We start from the raw sequence: 16,653 nt of genomic DNA, 5'->3' as shown, positions 1-16,653 counted from the left end.
CGTATGGAAGGAGCAGTTTACTTACCATGTCATTTTCCAAAATGCCAAATATTTACACTCCCAACTGGAAGGAGTAGTTACCTGGTTAGTCTTTCCATACATGTATCTACTTTCTCCTAGTCAAATTTTTTATTTTGCACAACTGGTCTGATTATCTGTACATCTCTCTAACAAGTTGTTGGTGATAATCCTAACTACACTTAATGTGCCAATTCGTTGTGGCGTTCCAATAGATTATACTATTACTAATGTACACTTTGAGGTTCACTTTATGCAAAGCGAAGTATTTTAAGTGTATACGCATACTCGACCTCTAAATTTTTAACTACACCTATTTACAATACCACATGTACTTATTATGACCGAGTAGAGTAATATACTGTATGATACAATATGGTTGCCTTGAACAGATTGTTTCTTCACAACCAAGGTGCGGAATGGGCAGAAAGCAGGAGCAGCAGCAGTCCTTATTGTTAATGACAGAAATGAACCTTTATTTGCAATAGACGAACCAGAAAGTGGCGAGACAACACTCAATTTACACTTACAGGATATTACCATTCCTTCAGCACTTATAACCAAAAGCCTTGGGGAGAGTCTAAGGAAAGCAAGTAACAATGGCGACTTGGTTGATGTAAACTTGGACTGGGAGGAGTCCCGACCGTACCCTCATGAGCGTGCCGAGTATGAATTTTGGACAAACGGTAACGATGAATGTGGTCCAAAATGTGATGAGCAAGTTGATTTCCTGAAGAGATTCAAAGGTGTAGCCCAGATACTCGAGAAGAAGGGCTACACACAGTTCACTCCTCATTACACTACTTGGTATTGCCCAGAGAGCTTCATGTTCAGCAAGCAGTGCAGGTCCCAGTGTATCAACTATGGGAGGTATTGTGCACCAAATCCGGAACAAGATTTCGGCAAAGGGTACGATGGGAGCGATGTGGTGGTTCAGAATTTATATCAAATTTGTGTGTTCAAAGTTGCAAAGGAGACCGGGAAGCCTTGGTTATGGTGGGACTATGTGACTCATTTTGCTATTAGGTGCTCAATGAAGGAAAAGAACTACAATGAAAAATGTGCTCACAGAGTAATCAAATCACTTGGTATGCTAATACAGTAATGTTGCACCAGCCATTCTATGATTGAAAATGAGGTGCAGTTAAAAAAATGGTGGTGAATGTGTATGTGTTTTGCAGGCCTTAATCAAAAAGCGGTTGACATGTGTGTTGGTGATCCTAACGCAGACGAGGAAAATCCTGTGCTAAAAGCTGAACAAGATGCACAGGTTACTAGCTTAGCAATGAGCACTATGTTATTTTTCACGTTTACCAAGCTAGTCCTCTGAATGCAGCAGCAACTTCTATTTTGCACAGATTGGCAAGGACTCTGGCAATCATGTTACTATCTTGCCAACACTAGTAATCAACAATAGGCAATACAGAGGTCAGTGTTCGGCCCTCCAATTTCAATAATGGAATAGCTACATGAGGTGTGGTGACTGGTGAGCCTTAACTGCTTAATGAATCTTTATTTCCTAGGGAAACTTGAAAAGGCAGCAGTTCTTAAAGCTCTCTGCGCCAGCTTCCGAGAAAATAATGAACCGTCTGTTTGCTTAAATGAAGGTTTGATTTGTTGGTTCACATGAATTTTTAGTTGTCTAGTTTATAATGAATAATGGAGAAACAAAGATATTGCATTAATATGTAAGCAGGGCTAAGATGGTCGTCACACGAATACCTTAAGGTGTGCGGCACCACTATTGGAAGCCGCATAACGCCCCTCTCATGGATCAGCCTTGCTGATAGTTTTCCTTGAGATTAGATTGCTTAGGAGTGTCTTGAATAATGTATTAAGGAGTCAAGGCTATAAATATGAGCCCAGGCTCCCCCCACCCCCTCTTTTCCTGAGGTGTGCCTGTCATGGCCATAAACCACTCCCCTCATGTCTTGACCTAAGGTCTCTTTTCCGCAAAGTTCCCAAAAATGCAGCCCACTAACTCCACCATACAATACGGCAAGTATAGTGGTAGAGACCATGGTTGGCAAAAAACTCCTACAATGAATTGTCTACAATGGACTAGTATAATGTTATAGACATTAGACAAATATATGTACAATGGTGTAGACGACAACAAGCTTATAGACATAGAATAGTAGATAATATATTCTCTACACCATATCACCCAAAATCCAATATGTCACCTCTTATAAACTACTCCCTCCATCCCAAAATATAAGAACGTTTTTCATACTACACTTGTATGAAAAACGTTCTTATATTTTGGGACAGAGGAAGTACTGATGTAAGCTTATTGTAAACTGCCTCATGAAGAAGACATACAAACCAATCAGTGCTTGAACAACAATGGCGGTTGTTGGCAAGATATGGCTGCTAACGTGACTGCATGCAAGGTACATGTTCTGCTCTTCTATTTTCTCTAAATTGCATTCCTTCATGCTATGTTTTTAAAGCGTCCCTAAGGCGACACCTAGGCGACGCCTAGGCGTCGAAGCGCTCCCCCTCCGCTTTGGAAAATTGGCCGCTTTGGGCGCCTAAGCGTCCAAAGCGCCCGCCTAGGCGTCGCCTAGGCGCCAAAGCGCCCCCCCTCCCTAAGGCGGTAAGGCGTCGCCTTAAAAACATAGACTTCATGTGCTAAATATTTGTTCTGTTTAGCTTCACATATGATGTTTTGGGCACATGTAGGACACCTCCGTTGGAACGGTTTGTGAATGTCCTGTTCTACAAGGTGTGAAATACATTGGTGATGGTTACAACCACTGCGAAGGTACACTAGTAATGATTTTTATATTTAGCTTTTGGTAGCTTTTGTCTATTTACTCGTCTCTCTGTAGCAAACATAGGTAACTAGACAATCTGTCTAGCTTCATGCCCATAGTTTCATTTAAAGAGAAAATCAGGGAAAGCACACACGTAAGTTAATGAGGTATACCCTTTTGCATCAAACGGTAGTACTAGGGGTACTATACTGATGGAGTTGACACATTATAACACCAACAAGCTTGGTAGAACAAAATTGATTGGTCACAACATAGGAAATCCTGATATTAAATATTGGGTTTTGCTTCGGTACACCCCCCTTAAAAGTTTGCACAAATCTTAAGTTACTTAAAAAGCCTATTGCCATATTAGCCTGCAGATCAAACGTATTAAATAAATTGATTTGGATACGAAAGACTATATTATCCTTTTTGATTGAAGGGGTACCTCCTAATCTCCACCTTAATCTGCATTGAAATGCGTAAACTTCTCTAGGAGGGGTGTACCGAAGCAAAGTTCATATTACAAAGCTTCAGCTTTCATATATCTTTAGTCATCTTTTCACTACTCTGCTCAACCATTTCTACTCTTCTTTAATGTGCAGCTCCCATGGATGTCCAACGAGAGACCAGCAATCGAAACTGGCCCCAACAGATCAAGAATGATGAAACCATGTCGAATGCTTGGGATCCTTCTGTGGGTCCCACTGTCAAAGAAACAAAGGTGAGAGCAAGTCTCTCTGGCCTTCCCTCCGTGATTTTGTCACAAGGGCCCACCACCATATGCCAACTTCTTGGTTCGATCCTATAAATTTATTACTGACGTCTCTCGTGTATGGAGTCGATTTGATTGCCCCTTTGAATCGCTTTTCACCCACACTAGAGATGGTCTAATACGGTAATACCAATACATATTATTCATATTTACCAAGTATTTTTCAAAAGCTTTCTTACTATACCATGTTTCTCAAATAGATGAATCCTAATAGCCATTTCAATTGGACCAAGAGGGGTATATCAAAATCGTTCCTATCTAGTTAACTGATCTAATGACACTCAGTTATCAGTTTGTAATATATTTCAAGTATCAAAAGCACAGCCTTACATCTTTCCTTGGTTATAAGTGGAAATGATAGTTGCTCATACCTAAGAAACTAGTTTGTCGAGGAGCCCTATCCTTTATACCAACGTGATGCACAATATTAAATAAGATTACCTTGTTAGCTTGGTAACCGGAAAAATAGGCTTTAACTTGTTACCCAAAACTAATGCATGCAAATACTAAATAAGGCATATTGAAGGGTTTTTTTCCTGGTATTTTTTTAATTTAATATTCATATTGGGGGGTGGAGCACCCAGGAACTCCTGTGTATTATCCATATTGAAGGTTATTGACTTGTATTTATTTGTGGATCCAGACAGAGGTTGCCTGCGAGGCCATTTACAAGCTCTTTTCAGGTACATGCATGGACACTCGACAACAACGTTTGGTATACTTTTAATATCAACTGATTAATCATATTAATGTTCTTTTGTCAGGCATACAGAAGTTGGCACACAATGTGTTTTAGGATCTGCACGGTACTGCAGTGATGTGTGATCTTTGTTAGATTGATATACCACATACATATGACATTTATGTGAAAGAACATGGCACGAAGGTGGTTTCTGGCATAAGTTTGGTGCTTGCTCTTAGTGTTGTTTAATGTCATAATCTACATAGCCTTGTAAGTTTGTCATTTAATGCTACACCCTCTTTCTCCCTTGAGCATGGAAAGACATACTATTTGGGATACATAATATTTTCATATTCCTATGGAGATATTTATGAGTTGCTGCTTTACCATGTTTCCCAACAAAGGCAAAACACAACGATCTCATGCCATAATAAATTGGCAAAATTGTCTCCTAGACCTCGTTAAAACTTGACTTTTGCCACAGGACACTGAAAAAACGTGGATTTGCCAAAAGCAATTACAGCTTGATCGATCTTTGCCACAGGAAGCTCCAGCATTTACAATATTCAGATTGATCAAACATACAAGGATTTGTCAAAATTGCCCCAGCGGCCACCAGGATTCGTACTGAATCGACCGAGTACCAAACAAACTCGCTCACAGGGATAGCACAAATTGGGACGATTTGAAGGTTGATGTTGGTGCAAAGATATTAAGCTGGGATCTAACCACAAGTTGCGTATGACTTATTGGGACAAAGAAATCGCAGCTATGAAGAGGTTACTTATGACCAGAACCAGAATTTGCTTAGTGCAATTGACATGTACTGGGAGACAAGAAAGCTCCCACTGCAAGTGTGTGTGTACTTTATTTAGTAGACTGTAGGCCCCAGTGCTTATAGATATATACCAGGGAACAAGCTTGACTTCTAAAGTTGTACTCAGGGCCAAACATCAGATATGCATAATTTGAAGTAGTTGAAAATGAAGAGGAAAGGGGGGATAACTTTGCATGCTTTTCATATCAGAGATCTTACTAGAGCTGGGTTCATGGATTTGAATTCAAGGCGCAAATGCAGCTGGTTCTGAAGAAGAAGATTGGGGCAAGAATGATCACTGACTGGAAAACAGTGGTCACCAAGGAATTTCTTGGCCATCCCAAGCGAAGAACTTCCCATTGTCAGTCTTCTTGGCATTGTCAATGATGGACAGGAGCTTCTGCACAGAGAACTCCCTCGTGAAGAGTTTATCCTTGGCCACATTTCTTTGGAATGGCCGTGAGAGATCGGTGTCGACAGTTCCTGGATGCAGCAAAATGCAGGCGATATTGTCCTTCTTGCCCAACTCGACTGACGCAGTCTTAGTCACTGCAAAAACATGACCAATGCATGCATTTCAGAAATCTAAGACAAAGAAAGGTACTCCCTCTGTAAAGAAATATAAGAGTGTTTAGATCACTAAAGTAGTGATCTAAACGCTCTTATATTTCTTTACGGAGGGAGTACATAATTGTGTGACGATTAGTTTGCGCTGGATCAAACAGACAAAACAATGAATGAGGGGAAACTATCCCGATAACAAGAAGGGTATGAATAACAAGTTAGCGAAATCTGAACGGAGCATGCATCTTGCTGTTAACATACATTGATTCAGTGCTGTTTTAGAAGCTCTGTACGAATGCCAGCCTCCCAGAGCATTGTCTCCAATCGAGCCAACCCTAGCGCTCATATTTGCAACCAACGAAAAACCTTTCCCTGTTTCCAAGCTCGCACCAATCTTCAGGAACGGACGCATATGCTGACAAGAACAAAGATAAGTCCAGATACAGGGGTAAGCACAACGCAGTGATTAGCAGAATGCTGACACAATTCGGAGCAGAAAGAAAGGCGGTAATCGCTACCTTGATGACTAGAATAGGACCGACAGCATTGACTTCATATGCCAGTAGCAGGGATGACTTCTGAACTTTGCTCAACGAGGTCTCTGCAACATGAGATCAGAGCAGCCTGGTTTCAGATAAGCCATTATAATCCCATAACGCACCGAATGCAAACTGGAAAGCAGTTGCTCCAATGTGAGGAACAGACCTGGCTGTATCACATTTTGGATCGAAAGGATGCCGGCGGCATTGATCAGTAGGTCGAGGGATCCGTGGGTCTCCCCAACTGCGGCTGCGGCGGCCTGCCATGGAAAGGTTCGATCCACTCGTGTTGTCACTGTATCACCTTGGGAATCTGTGAGGGGGAAGAGAGCGGGAGAGGTTACCCCGTTACCTCTATGGTGCTCTCGTCGGTGACGTCCAGCGGCAGCACGGTGAGGCGCCCCGCGTGCTCCCGCCTCAGCTCCTGGAGCTCGGCGGCGGAGTCGGGGGCGCGGCACGTCGCGACGACGCGGCCCTGGTCGCTCCTCCGCAGCAGCTGCCTCACCTGCCGCACGCGGGCAATGCGGGTACGCGGTGAGCGAATCGGAAATACGGAGGAGCGCGAGGGCTGATGCGCAAACGGAATGGGGAAAGGACTGATGATGGGGAAGGAGCGAGCTGGGATTCGGGGGCACTCACGAACTCCAGCCCGATGCCGCGCGACGCGCCCTGCACCATGGCCACGCCGGAGGCGGGAGGGTGCGCGGCCGCGGACGAGAGCGCTCTTGCCGGCGACGACAGCGCCATCCTGGCCGTCGCCATTGCTGCTCTCAGCGTATTCGCGCGCATCGTCCCTGGGAAGAGAGGGCGTGGTGGTGGCTTAATGGCGCCTCCTCCGCAGCATCACATGGTTGGGTTGCAGTAATGGCGGGGTGGTTCGGGCCGGCGAAGGCGACGGGATATGCGCGGCTGGACGAAGGCACACGTCCACTCTTTTCCATTCTCTTTTCCTCCATTTTTTTTCTTTTCTTTTGCCTTTTCTCGGGGCGCTACTAGCTAGGCGCGGCAGAAATCACATATTTGACCTGTAGGCCAAATCAAATCACAAATTGACCTGCATTCAAAAAAATTTCACTCTGTTGACCCTTTAGTGTGGCGCCCGACACCTAGGCGCCGCATACTACTATGCATCGCCCTTCCTTTAGGCGTCGCACATCCTGCCAGCGTGGCGGCCCTGGTCCAGTTGCGGCCCCACAGACAGACAACAGTGCAGCGCCCAAGTGATAGGCGCCACACTGTGTAAAGTGCAGCGCCTATCGCTTGGGCGCTGCACTGTGACTTATAGCGCATCTGCCCAGCGACCAGGCAGTTGTTCCTCCTCTCCCCTCTCTGGACAGAGAGCAGCGGCGGCGCCCCCATCGAATCCCCCCTCCCCACATCCCTCTCAGATCTGAAGATTTGATCCGTGGATTCGATCTCCAATTCATCCTACTAGGTAAACTCCTCTGTTCCCTTTCTTTTCCTCCGTAAATTTGTTACCATTTTAGAGATTTGTCCAAGATTTGATGGAACCCTTGATTTGGTTGATTTGCTTGATTTAGGATGTGTAGTCATAGTGATAGTACCTTAGTGTTGTTGTTTAGTTCACAGTATATGGTTCTTGTTAGTGAAACCTAGAGTGTTTAGTTTTTTTAGATATACATGAGATGCCTATTTATATAGATAATATGAGATGTTGTGTTTTGTAGACATATAAGAGATGTTTGTTTAGATATGTATATTAGATGTTGAGTTTATTTGAAATATTAGATGTTGAGTTTATTAGAAGACATATGACATATTCATTGTGTGAGAAGGAGATGTTGAAATTCTTGTAATTGAACACATATTAGATGTTTAGTGTAAACCGATATTTGAGATGAAGATGAACTCATATATGTTTATTGTTTTAACTTATTAAGGATGGTTTGGCTTCTCGACGATGTCTAGGACACGAAACACCGGGCCTACATGATGCGCGAGAAGGAGATGGTAATAACGAGTAATCTAAATATTTTGCAAATTTGCCTTAAGTTGAAATTTACATGCCCTAAGATTTTTCATTACTTGTTTTTTGCAGAAGCTTGAACCTTTGAAGATTCGGTATCACGGGGTCTTTGGTCCTGCCATGCCTTACGATGAGCGGTACACACCGTACATCAAGCAGGCAGGACTACTCCCGTGGATTCAGTTGGTCAACCGGTCCACGCCGAATCTGAACGCTCCACCGGTGTCCGCTCTTGCTGATCAGTGGAGGCCGGAGATGCATAGTTTCCATCTTCGGACTGGGGAGATGACCGTGACGCTCGAGGATGTCTCGTTGATCACCGGTCTTGCTATCGATGGGAGGCCTCTCTGTATGAGCACCGATTCTGATGGGTGGCGCGAGCAGATGATTGCTCTTATCGGTATTGCTCCTACCGAGGCTGAGGCTGATGTAGAGGAGGGAGAAGAGAAGAAGAAGAGGGAAAGGAAAGCTGTCGGAGCTGCTTTTACGTGGATTCAAAATCACTTTGCGACGTGCCCTCCGGATGCCACTGATGATGTGATCCAGACACATGCTCGTGTCTACATGTGGTATGTTGTGTCGAGGACTTTGTTTCCTGACTCCAGTGGCAAGAACGCTCCATGGATGTGGCTGAAGGCGTTGACCGTCTTCGATAGCAAATGGAGCTGGGGTACAACTACTCTTGCCTACTTGTACAAACAGGTAGTTGGTCTGTTTTGTGATCAACTCATTCTTCATTAGCAATGCAAGCTTGCTGTTAAGTTAACATTGTTTTTCTTTCATATGCAGCTGGACGATGCGTGTCTGCGGATCACAGATAGTGCAGGCATTGGTGGTAATTTGCTTCTACTTTCTGTATGGAGCTGGGAGCGTCTGCCTGTTGGACGCCCGAAGAGCGTCAGGTTTAATCCTTGGTATCAAGATGAAGATGACGAATTACAGCGCCCCACTTGGGCTTACAAGTGGGATGTGGTTTCCGAGATGACGAACGATGTCAATCTCATGTACCAGAAGTACGTTGCCGAGTTGGACACGATTACGCCTGAGCAGGTAACGAGGTCATTACTTCAGTCATTTCTCATGTTTGCCTGCAAACAAGTCACCAATTTTGCATTGTTGCCCTATTTCATAGGTGGAATGGCAGCCACATGGCGCCGATGATAGACTTGGGTACACCCTGGAGTTTACCATCAACCCGATGTGCTTGCGGGATAGGGATCTCTGGCTTATGCGGTGCCCACTGATATGCAACTGGGTTGTTGAGTTTCATTTGCCACATCGCGTGTTTCGTCAGTTCGGTCTGTTCCAGCCTCACCCGCCAGAATGGGTGGATACGGACAAGGCACTTCATAGGTAAGAGAGGGTATTGACTAAGCATCGTCACTCCTCCTTGATTTTGCTAATGTTTGGTATTGTACCATGCAGGTTGGACAGGATAAAGCAACGCAAGATAAAGGACTGGGACAAGCATCATGCTTCGTATGTCACCCGCTTTCAGCTTTGCGTGGAGCAAGCTCGTAGCACTGCACGTGCCCAGCTTCGTGAGCATAACCCAGTTGCGTTTGATAACTACATACGATGGCTTCTTGAAAATACTCAAGTTGAGATATGCCCGCCGGCATATAATGAGGATATTCTTGAAGAACCCATAAACTTTGAGGATCTATCAAAGGGGAAGTACAACAGAGATGTCAAGTTAGGGCAAGGAGTCCCTACTGTTCCGGTGATTAACTATGTGGTAAAGTGTTCCTTCTTTACTTTCCCGTTGGCCGTATTACACATGTTTGAATGGCTAACGTGTTCATTATTTCTCATCCACAGCGCACCGAGATCAAGAAAGCTGCTGATGAGAGCCAGAATATTTTGGAGAACACACCGGTTGCAAAAGGCAATGATGATGGTTCACTACGAGCATTCCTCAAGGTACAAATCGCATTCACTATGAGAGGTAGTCTATGTTGCGGTTTTTGATATCTTCCACACTTGTTCATGTTACAGCGTCAGGCCAGGAAGTTAAGGCGGTTATCGAATCTTCTCGGTTGCCGTGATCCCGAATATGATGAACCATCTGCCTCTAGGTCTGGTACACCATCAGACCCCTCATCTCACCATCAGGGGGACGATGTGAGTTCCTCATATGCTTATATGGATGATGAGGGTGCGGTCACCCAAGAGGTATGACTAATCCTTTAGATGTGATTCTCACTTGATTACGAAGTCGGTCTTCACAATATTGTGTGATTGTGTGATAGGGTGATGACCTTGATGATGACATGACTTTGGCGGACGCTCAACTTCAGTCCCCATATGTGTTCAAGCCTAGGCAGCCCAGACGCCGGTACACGCCCAATGACTTTGACAACAGAGGCAACCCAAAGGTGGTCGTAGGGCCCTCGCGGATGGCTAGCTTGGATCATGAGGCGGAGGCGGAGGCGGAGGCGGAGGAGGAAGTGCAGGAAGAGGAGGCTCGTCCACCCAGGAGGAAGAAGATTACCTGCAAGCGTGGCACCAAGAACACGCGCGGAAGGCATTAGTGTTTGCTACTATGGAAGTGCTCTCTTTGTAGCCGTTTCGTTAGGTTGATGAACTTTTACTATTGTGGTACTTATGTTTGCGACCTAGTAGTAACGTTGAATTGTCCTAAATGATGTGATGTTCAATTTATTACTTGTCTTTGTTCAGTATTTGTCCTGAATGATGTTGTCTTTGTTCAGTTGAATTGTGTAGTATTTGTATTTGCCAAAATGGAATCTGTTTCTGCAGTTTGGCAGTTAACAGCACTGCAGCGCCTGACAGTCAGGCGCTGCACTGTACCGTGCAGCGCCCCACGCCTAGGCGTTGCACATCACAGTGCAGCGCCCTTCTCATGGGCGCTGCTTAAGTGGCCATGGCTACCCATAGGACCACAGAAGGCTTTGACACTGACGATCCACGAAAATTACAAGTCACAGTGCAGCGCCCCAGAACAAGGCGCTGCACATTACAGTGTGACGCCCATCCTTTAGGCGCTGCATAGAACAGTGCAGCGCCTTTTCTCTAGGCGCTGCACTGCTGTTTACTGCAAAAACAGAATTGAGAGCACATTCATTTCACCGGAACATCATAATACGTACAATGACTTCATCATCACAGAAATTTGAACAAACAAAAATTTTATGCCGACGAGTTCATCACTTACGACAATTGAACAAGTTACTACGACATGGTTCACGACACATTCATTACAAATGACAAATGGCAGTTTGCCCTAGAAGATAGTTCACCAACATCTCACATGCCCTCACAAGTTCACGACACATCCATTTAAAAGATAGTTCACGGCGAGTGCACTGAAGCGAAGTCCCTACTGAGTAGAGCGAGGCCATTTCCCTTTCTTGTCACGGGCCGAGTCCTCCTCTTGTGCCTCGCGAGCCTTTGCAAGCTTTCTTGCCCTCTCCTCCTCACGAGCAAGTTTCGCTTGGCGTGCCCTCTCCTCCTCTCTTTTCTTCCGCTCCATCCTCTCCTTCTGACGACGCTCTTCCTCCAAGCCTCTTCGAAACGATTCTTCGAACCGCCGCTGCCGCCTAAGACAATCTTGGTATTGGTCCTTTTTGACATCTTCTGGCACTTCAAGATCTATCCATGTGAAGTACTTGCATAGAGGAGGCGGTGACTGCATACAAAATTTTTGTTAGTGTTGACACACATTTGATAGTAACATTTTACTTCTCGAGCTTACCGGTGGTTGGTCATAGGCGTTAGTTGGAAGTGCACGATCATAAGCATAGTTCGGGCATACAAAATATCTCTGCCCTTCCGTCCATGATTTATTTTTGCAAACATCTCCACACCAACATGGCGGGATGTTCATATCTTTCTCCTTCACCTTGTCCAAAGATGCGTCCTCCCACTTGTTCAGCATGTCTTCTTGGTTAGCACACGGTGGCCTCGTCATGGAACCGGATGAAGCCATGCCTACAAAATCGATGGCACATAATCGATGGCCTGTTTTCAAATACAAAGAGCAATTTTTGTTTTGTGATTCACATAGATGGCACATAATCAGATCCAAATCACATGTAGTAGTTCAAAAACACATATAATAGCCCAAATCACATACTCATACACATATAGCAATAGAGTTGTCCAATCACATAGTCATACACAAATATTTAGCCAAAAAGACATAGTCATTTACGTCTCATATCACATAGTAGCCCACATTTTGGTTCATAGAAAGGTCTGGTCCTTGTCCCTTCTTCTTCCTCTCTTCTTCTTCTTCTTCTTTTCCCTCCTCCGACCACCAAGGGAGCTCACCTTTCGCCTCCGTGTCCTCCACCCCCTTCATTGTTTCCGTACCTATGAAAATGTCAATATAATAGTTAGTCACACAATGCAAAATGACAACACAAGCATTTAGCCAAAAGAACAAGATGATAGTAAGTCACATACGGCAATGGTCCATTGAACTGAGTGAACATTCCTCCACCACGGCCGCCGCCAAGGCCAAGATCACCACCACGGCCTCTACCACCACCAAGGCCTAGACCACCACCACGGCCTCTACCGCCACCATGGCCTCTACCGCCACCACGGCCTCTACCACCACCACGGGTTGTACCACCACCACGGCCAAGACCATCACCACGGCCTCTCCCACCACCACGGACAAGACCATCACCACGGCCTAGGCCTTCACCACGGCCAAGACCATCACCACGGCCTCTACCACCACCACGACCTCTACCACCACCACGGCCTCTTTGTTGCCTAGTGCCTCGTTGGCTTGTTTGACTTGGCTGGCTACTCCTTGGTTGACTTGGTTGGCTATCATTTGCTTGGCTTGTGCTTGCATCATTTTTCTTTGATCTTTTTCTTGCTTTGGGACAAGTTCTTGTGTTGTGTCCCCCATGACTGCAGTCCCCACAACGGGATTGCTCACGAGGCTCTTGGAATTGGCCGGTGCCGTATTCTCCACCGCCACTACGGCCCCATCCGTCCATGTCACCTCTAAGACGCTTTGTCTTACGTCTTCCCCGTCTAACGACCTTCAATTCCGGGTCCGGCCAAAGTTGAACTCCATGATACTTCGGCCATTGTGATTGGTCCAAGTATAGCTGAAACCGGGGAGCCCAAGTTTTCTTTACCGTCATGATTGAGAACTCGGACTCCCTCACGGTAAGAGGGTGATTGACGTCCACATTCCTAACACGGGCTGCATTTAACAAGTGCGAGCATGGGAGATGAAGCAACGATGGCCTCATGCAGCTGCAATCACACCGTGTTAGGGAGACTTTGAAAGCGCGGCCTCCGTGTTGGTGGCCTTCGTTTGTGGTTCCTCCAGGCTCTTTCACCTCATACTTCCACTCGTTGTCGTCATATAGTATAGCTTCTTCTGAGTCTGCCTTTCGTGATTGAAAGTCCAACCATTCTTCAACCTTTGGTGGGAAATAGTACTTGTGCTTATCCTTGTTCTCACCAGCAATCTGCTTATCCGTCTCCATTGAATACTTCAAAAAGTATCCATTCATCTTGTCAAATGTGTATTGAACTATTGCCGTCACGGGTAATGCACGTACACCCTTGAGCACCTTATTGAAGCATTCTGCCATATTGCTTGTCATTTGACCGTACCTCCGGCCATCTTCATCGAAAGCACGTGCCCAAATATTCCTTTCGACAATGTTCTTACTGAGAAATTCATGACCACCGGGGTCAATTTTCTTGTGTCTGAGCAATGCATTGAACAATGTGGCAAACCGCTTGTTGGTGAAAGCGAGACAACAATCTTGAAGATCATCGGCCAACTCCTTGATACCACATGCCCTATAGAAGTTTGCACAAAAGTGCCTCATGCACCATCGATGGTGCAACTTTCTATGTCCGGGAATGTCAACAACCACCGCATTTAGAATTCCTGGATGGCGATCCGATATGACACAAATTTCCCTTTCAGCCGGTAATACCCTTGTTCTCAATTGACGCAACAACCACTCCCAGTTATCATTGTTCTCCACCTCAAACAAAGCGAAAGCCAAAGGCAACACCCGGTTATTGGCATCACTTGCTATTGCAACCAATAAAGTGCCCTTGTATTGTCCGGTCAAGAACGTGCCATCAATGGCGATGACGGGCCGACAATGCTCAAAAGCCCTCACGCATTGCTCAAAGGCCCAAAATGCATGGCCAAATACTCGGACGGTCCTCCCGTTGTGAATCAATGTTTGGTGCCCATGAGGCTCAACCACGTGAACCATGCCTGGGTTTGTGGTGGCCATAGCTAACAACAACCTAGGGAGTTGGTTGTATGCTTCCTCCCAATTGCCATACAACATCTTGAATGCGGCTTGCTTCGCCTTCCATGCCTTGCCGTACTTCACCTTGTAATGAAAGATGGCTTTCACAAGGTCAATGACACTCTTGATGCTCATTGTTGGAAGTGTGGATATTTGGTTCGAAAGCCTATAAGCGATGAACTCGGATGTGAGTTGTCTGTGTTGTTGGTGCACAAGCTTGCCTTCCGCATTCTTGTGCCGGCACATGTGATTTGGTAGACAACTCACTATGCGCCAAGTGGGACCTCCTTTCCATGGCCTTGCACACACAATCCATGCACAACTTGGCACTTCACATTTGACCGTGTAACGCACATTGACGTCCGAGTTGGCCACTTTATGTGGACGATAATGCGTAACCGAGTAGTTGTCGAGCCACATCTTCAATTCCAAGAAGGATTGAAACTCACAACCGGGATATATCCCGTTCTTGCCGTCTTCCAAATCACGGTGAGAACTTGGCCTAGCTCCAAGAGATATGCATTTTCCACCATCCACGACGGCTTCATCTGCGAGACTAAGATCCTTGAACAATGGTGTCTTGTGATCCCGCCCGAATACCTTCTTGAATGCTTGGGCCTCCTTCGGTGTGAACCCCTCCTCATCAACTTCTTCATCGGGACCAACGTCATCCGAGTCCGATGCATATGCACGGGAAAAAGGGATGGATTGGTCCATTGTCTCTTGCACATGATATTGGTCGAGATCACCCACATTGTTGTCATGGAGATCAACTTCGTTGTCATCCTCCTCGTACTCATCATTCTCCTCTTCAAAACCTTCATTTTGGTTGTTTGGAGACAGGCTCAATGTGGCCAATCTTGTTGCGTGAAATGAGGTTCACTCATTTGATCTTGGTTCATGGGTGGTGGAGTGCTGGCAACCAACGGGGAGGGGTTCCAGTTCAAGTCCAAATTCAAAATAGACTCAACCTTCTTGGAGGCAAATAACTCAAGAGCCTTGTCTAGAGATTCGGCAACCGTCTCCTTGTATGCAACCCAACGTTGCTCGGAGTTCACACGCATTGTCTTCCAACGGATGTGATGTCCAAAACCAACATTATGCCTTCCCTCGAACTCAACAACGTCACTTGGGTCCATCCAATTCAAATCCTTCCTCACTTGGTCCAAGAGCTCCGCATAGCTTGGACTACTCTCAAACACCATGTCAAGCTCATCCGGGTCCGGCTCTGCATTGCCTTTCAAAAAGGCCTCTTTATCCACATGATGAACATAAACACATGTTCTCCCCATCCCTATAATAAAAAACACACATATATCAAGTAAGTACTTAACAAAAATATTTGCACAAAATACATATGCCATAACATATATATGAATTAATAACCCTAACCCCCACTTAACAATAACCACAACCCTAACCATAGCATAACCCTAACACCAACATCAAACACACATAACCCTAACCCTAGCATACTATGAAAGCCTAACCAACCCAAATTAGCAAAGAAACATAACATGATTCAATACAAATTTGCAAATCCAAGCCAAAACTAGGGTTTCCCAAAAGTAGCAAGATTTGAGCAAATGTGACAATTCCTATGGATGAAAACGAGGGGATCGAAGGAGATTACCTTAAGGGAGGGGTTGGCTTCGAAATTCACGGTCAAATACTTCGGATTTGAAAGATTTGAGATGGATTTGAGAGGGGGGGAGGGGGGAAGAGAGGGGGGGAGAGGGGAAGAGAGGAGGGGCGCAAGGGTTTGTGTGTGTGGGGGGGTGTGTGGGGTGGGGGTGGGATGGGAGAGACGCTGGGGCCAGCCTAAGTGGAACACAGCCTGTGTAGTGCCCAAGCGATAGGCGCTGCACTTTACACAGTGTGGCGCCTATCCCTTGGGCGCTGCACTGCTGTCTGTGGGGCCGCAACTGGACCAGGGCCGCCACGCTGGCAGGATGTGCGACGCCTAAGAGAGAGGCGCTGCATAGTAGTGTGTGGCGCCCAGCTGTCGGGCGTCACACAAAAGGGTCAGCAGAGTGAAATTTTTTCAGAACAAGGTCAATTTGTGATTTGATTTGGCCCACAGGTCAAATATGTGATTTCTGCCGCTAGGCGCCGGGCTACGGGCGCGATTTCAGATCGGTCCATTCAGGAGCCATTTGATCGTGCGTGCATGTGGCCATTCAGGATCAGCTCGCTAGCTCGTGGGCAGAAAAGAAAACGAGTGGTTCGATGAA

General features: G+C 45.8%; 2 protein-coding genes across 2 annotated transcripts; one reads left to right on the top strand and one right to left on the bottom strand.

The window, feature by feature from the left end:
- Positions 1-406: 406 nt before the first annotated feature.
- On the top strand, positions 407-2,864 carry LOC119309104 (vacuolar-sorting receptor 1-like; the record flags this gene model as incomplete). The annotated part of the gene is made up of 1 exon (XM_037585185.1): positions 407-2,864. A coding segment is annotated over one exon (717 nt), but the record flags the coding sequence as incomplete, so codon positions are not given.
- A 1,876-nt stretch (positions 2,865-4,740) lies between these two features.
- On the bottom strand, positions 4,741-7,073 carry LOC119307428 (C-factor-like). Its single transcript, XM_037583504.1, has 6 exons — positions 6,797-7,073; positions 6,510-6,662; positions 6,324-6,417; positions 6,137-6,219; positions 5,880-6,033; positions 4,741-5,603 (listed from the first exon to the last, which is right to left on the bottom strand). Exons 1-6 carry the CDS (start codon positions 6,944-6,946, stop codon positions 5,371-5,373), a joined length of 867 nt encoding a protein of 288 aa, XP_037439401.1. The 5' UTR covers positions 6,947-7,073; the 3' UTR covers positions 4,741-5,370.
- Positions 7,074-16,653: the final 9,580 nt, after the last annotated feature.

Source organism: Triticum dicoccoides, chromosome 5B (assembly GCF_002162155.2).
Source record: "Triticum dicoccoides isolate Atlit2015 ecotype Zavitan chromosome 5B, WEW_v2.0, whole genome shotgun sequence".
NCBI classification, from domain to species: Eukaryota; Viridiplantae; Streptophyta; class Magnoliopsida; order Poales; family Poaceae; genus Triticum; species Triticum dicoccoides.
This window is presented reverse-complemented; position numbering and strand designations above follow the sequence as displayed.

Bases quoted from the DNA above. Each gene is read 5' to 3' on its own strand.
- LOC119307428 (XM_037583504.1), bottom strand. From the start codon at position 6,946: ATGCGCGCGAATACGCTGAGAGCAGCAATGGCGACGGCCAGGATGGCG. The intron at 6,418-6,509 runs GTAACGGGGTAA...TTTCCATGGCAG, and splicing joins CCGACGAGAGCACCATAGAG to GCCGCCGCAGCCGCAGTTGG. The intron at 6,034-6,136 runs GTAGCGATTACC...TGTTCTTGTCAG, and splicing joins GTCCTATTCTAGTCATCAAG to CATATGCGTCCGTTCCTGAA.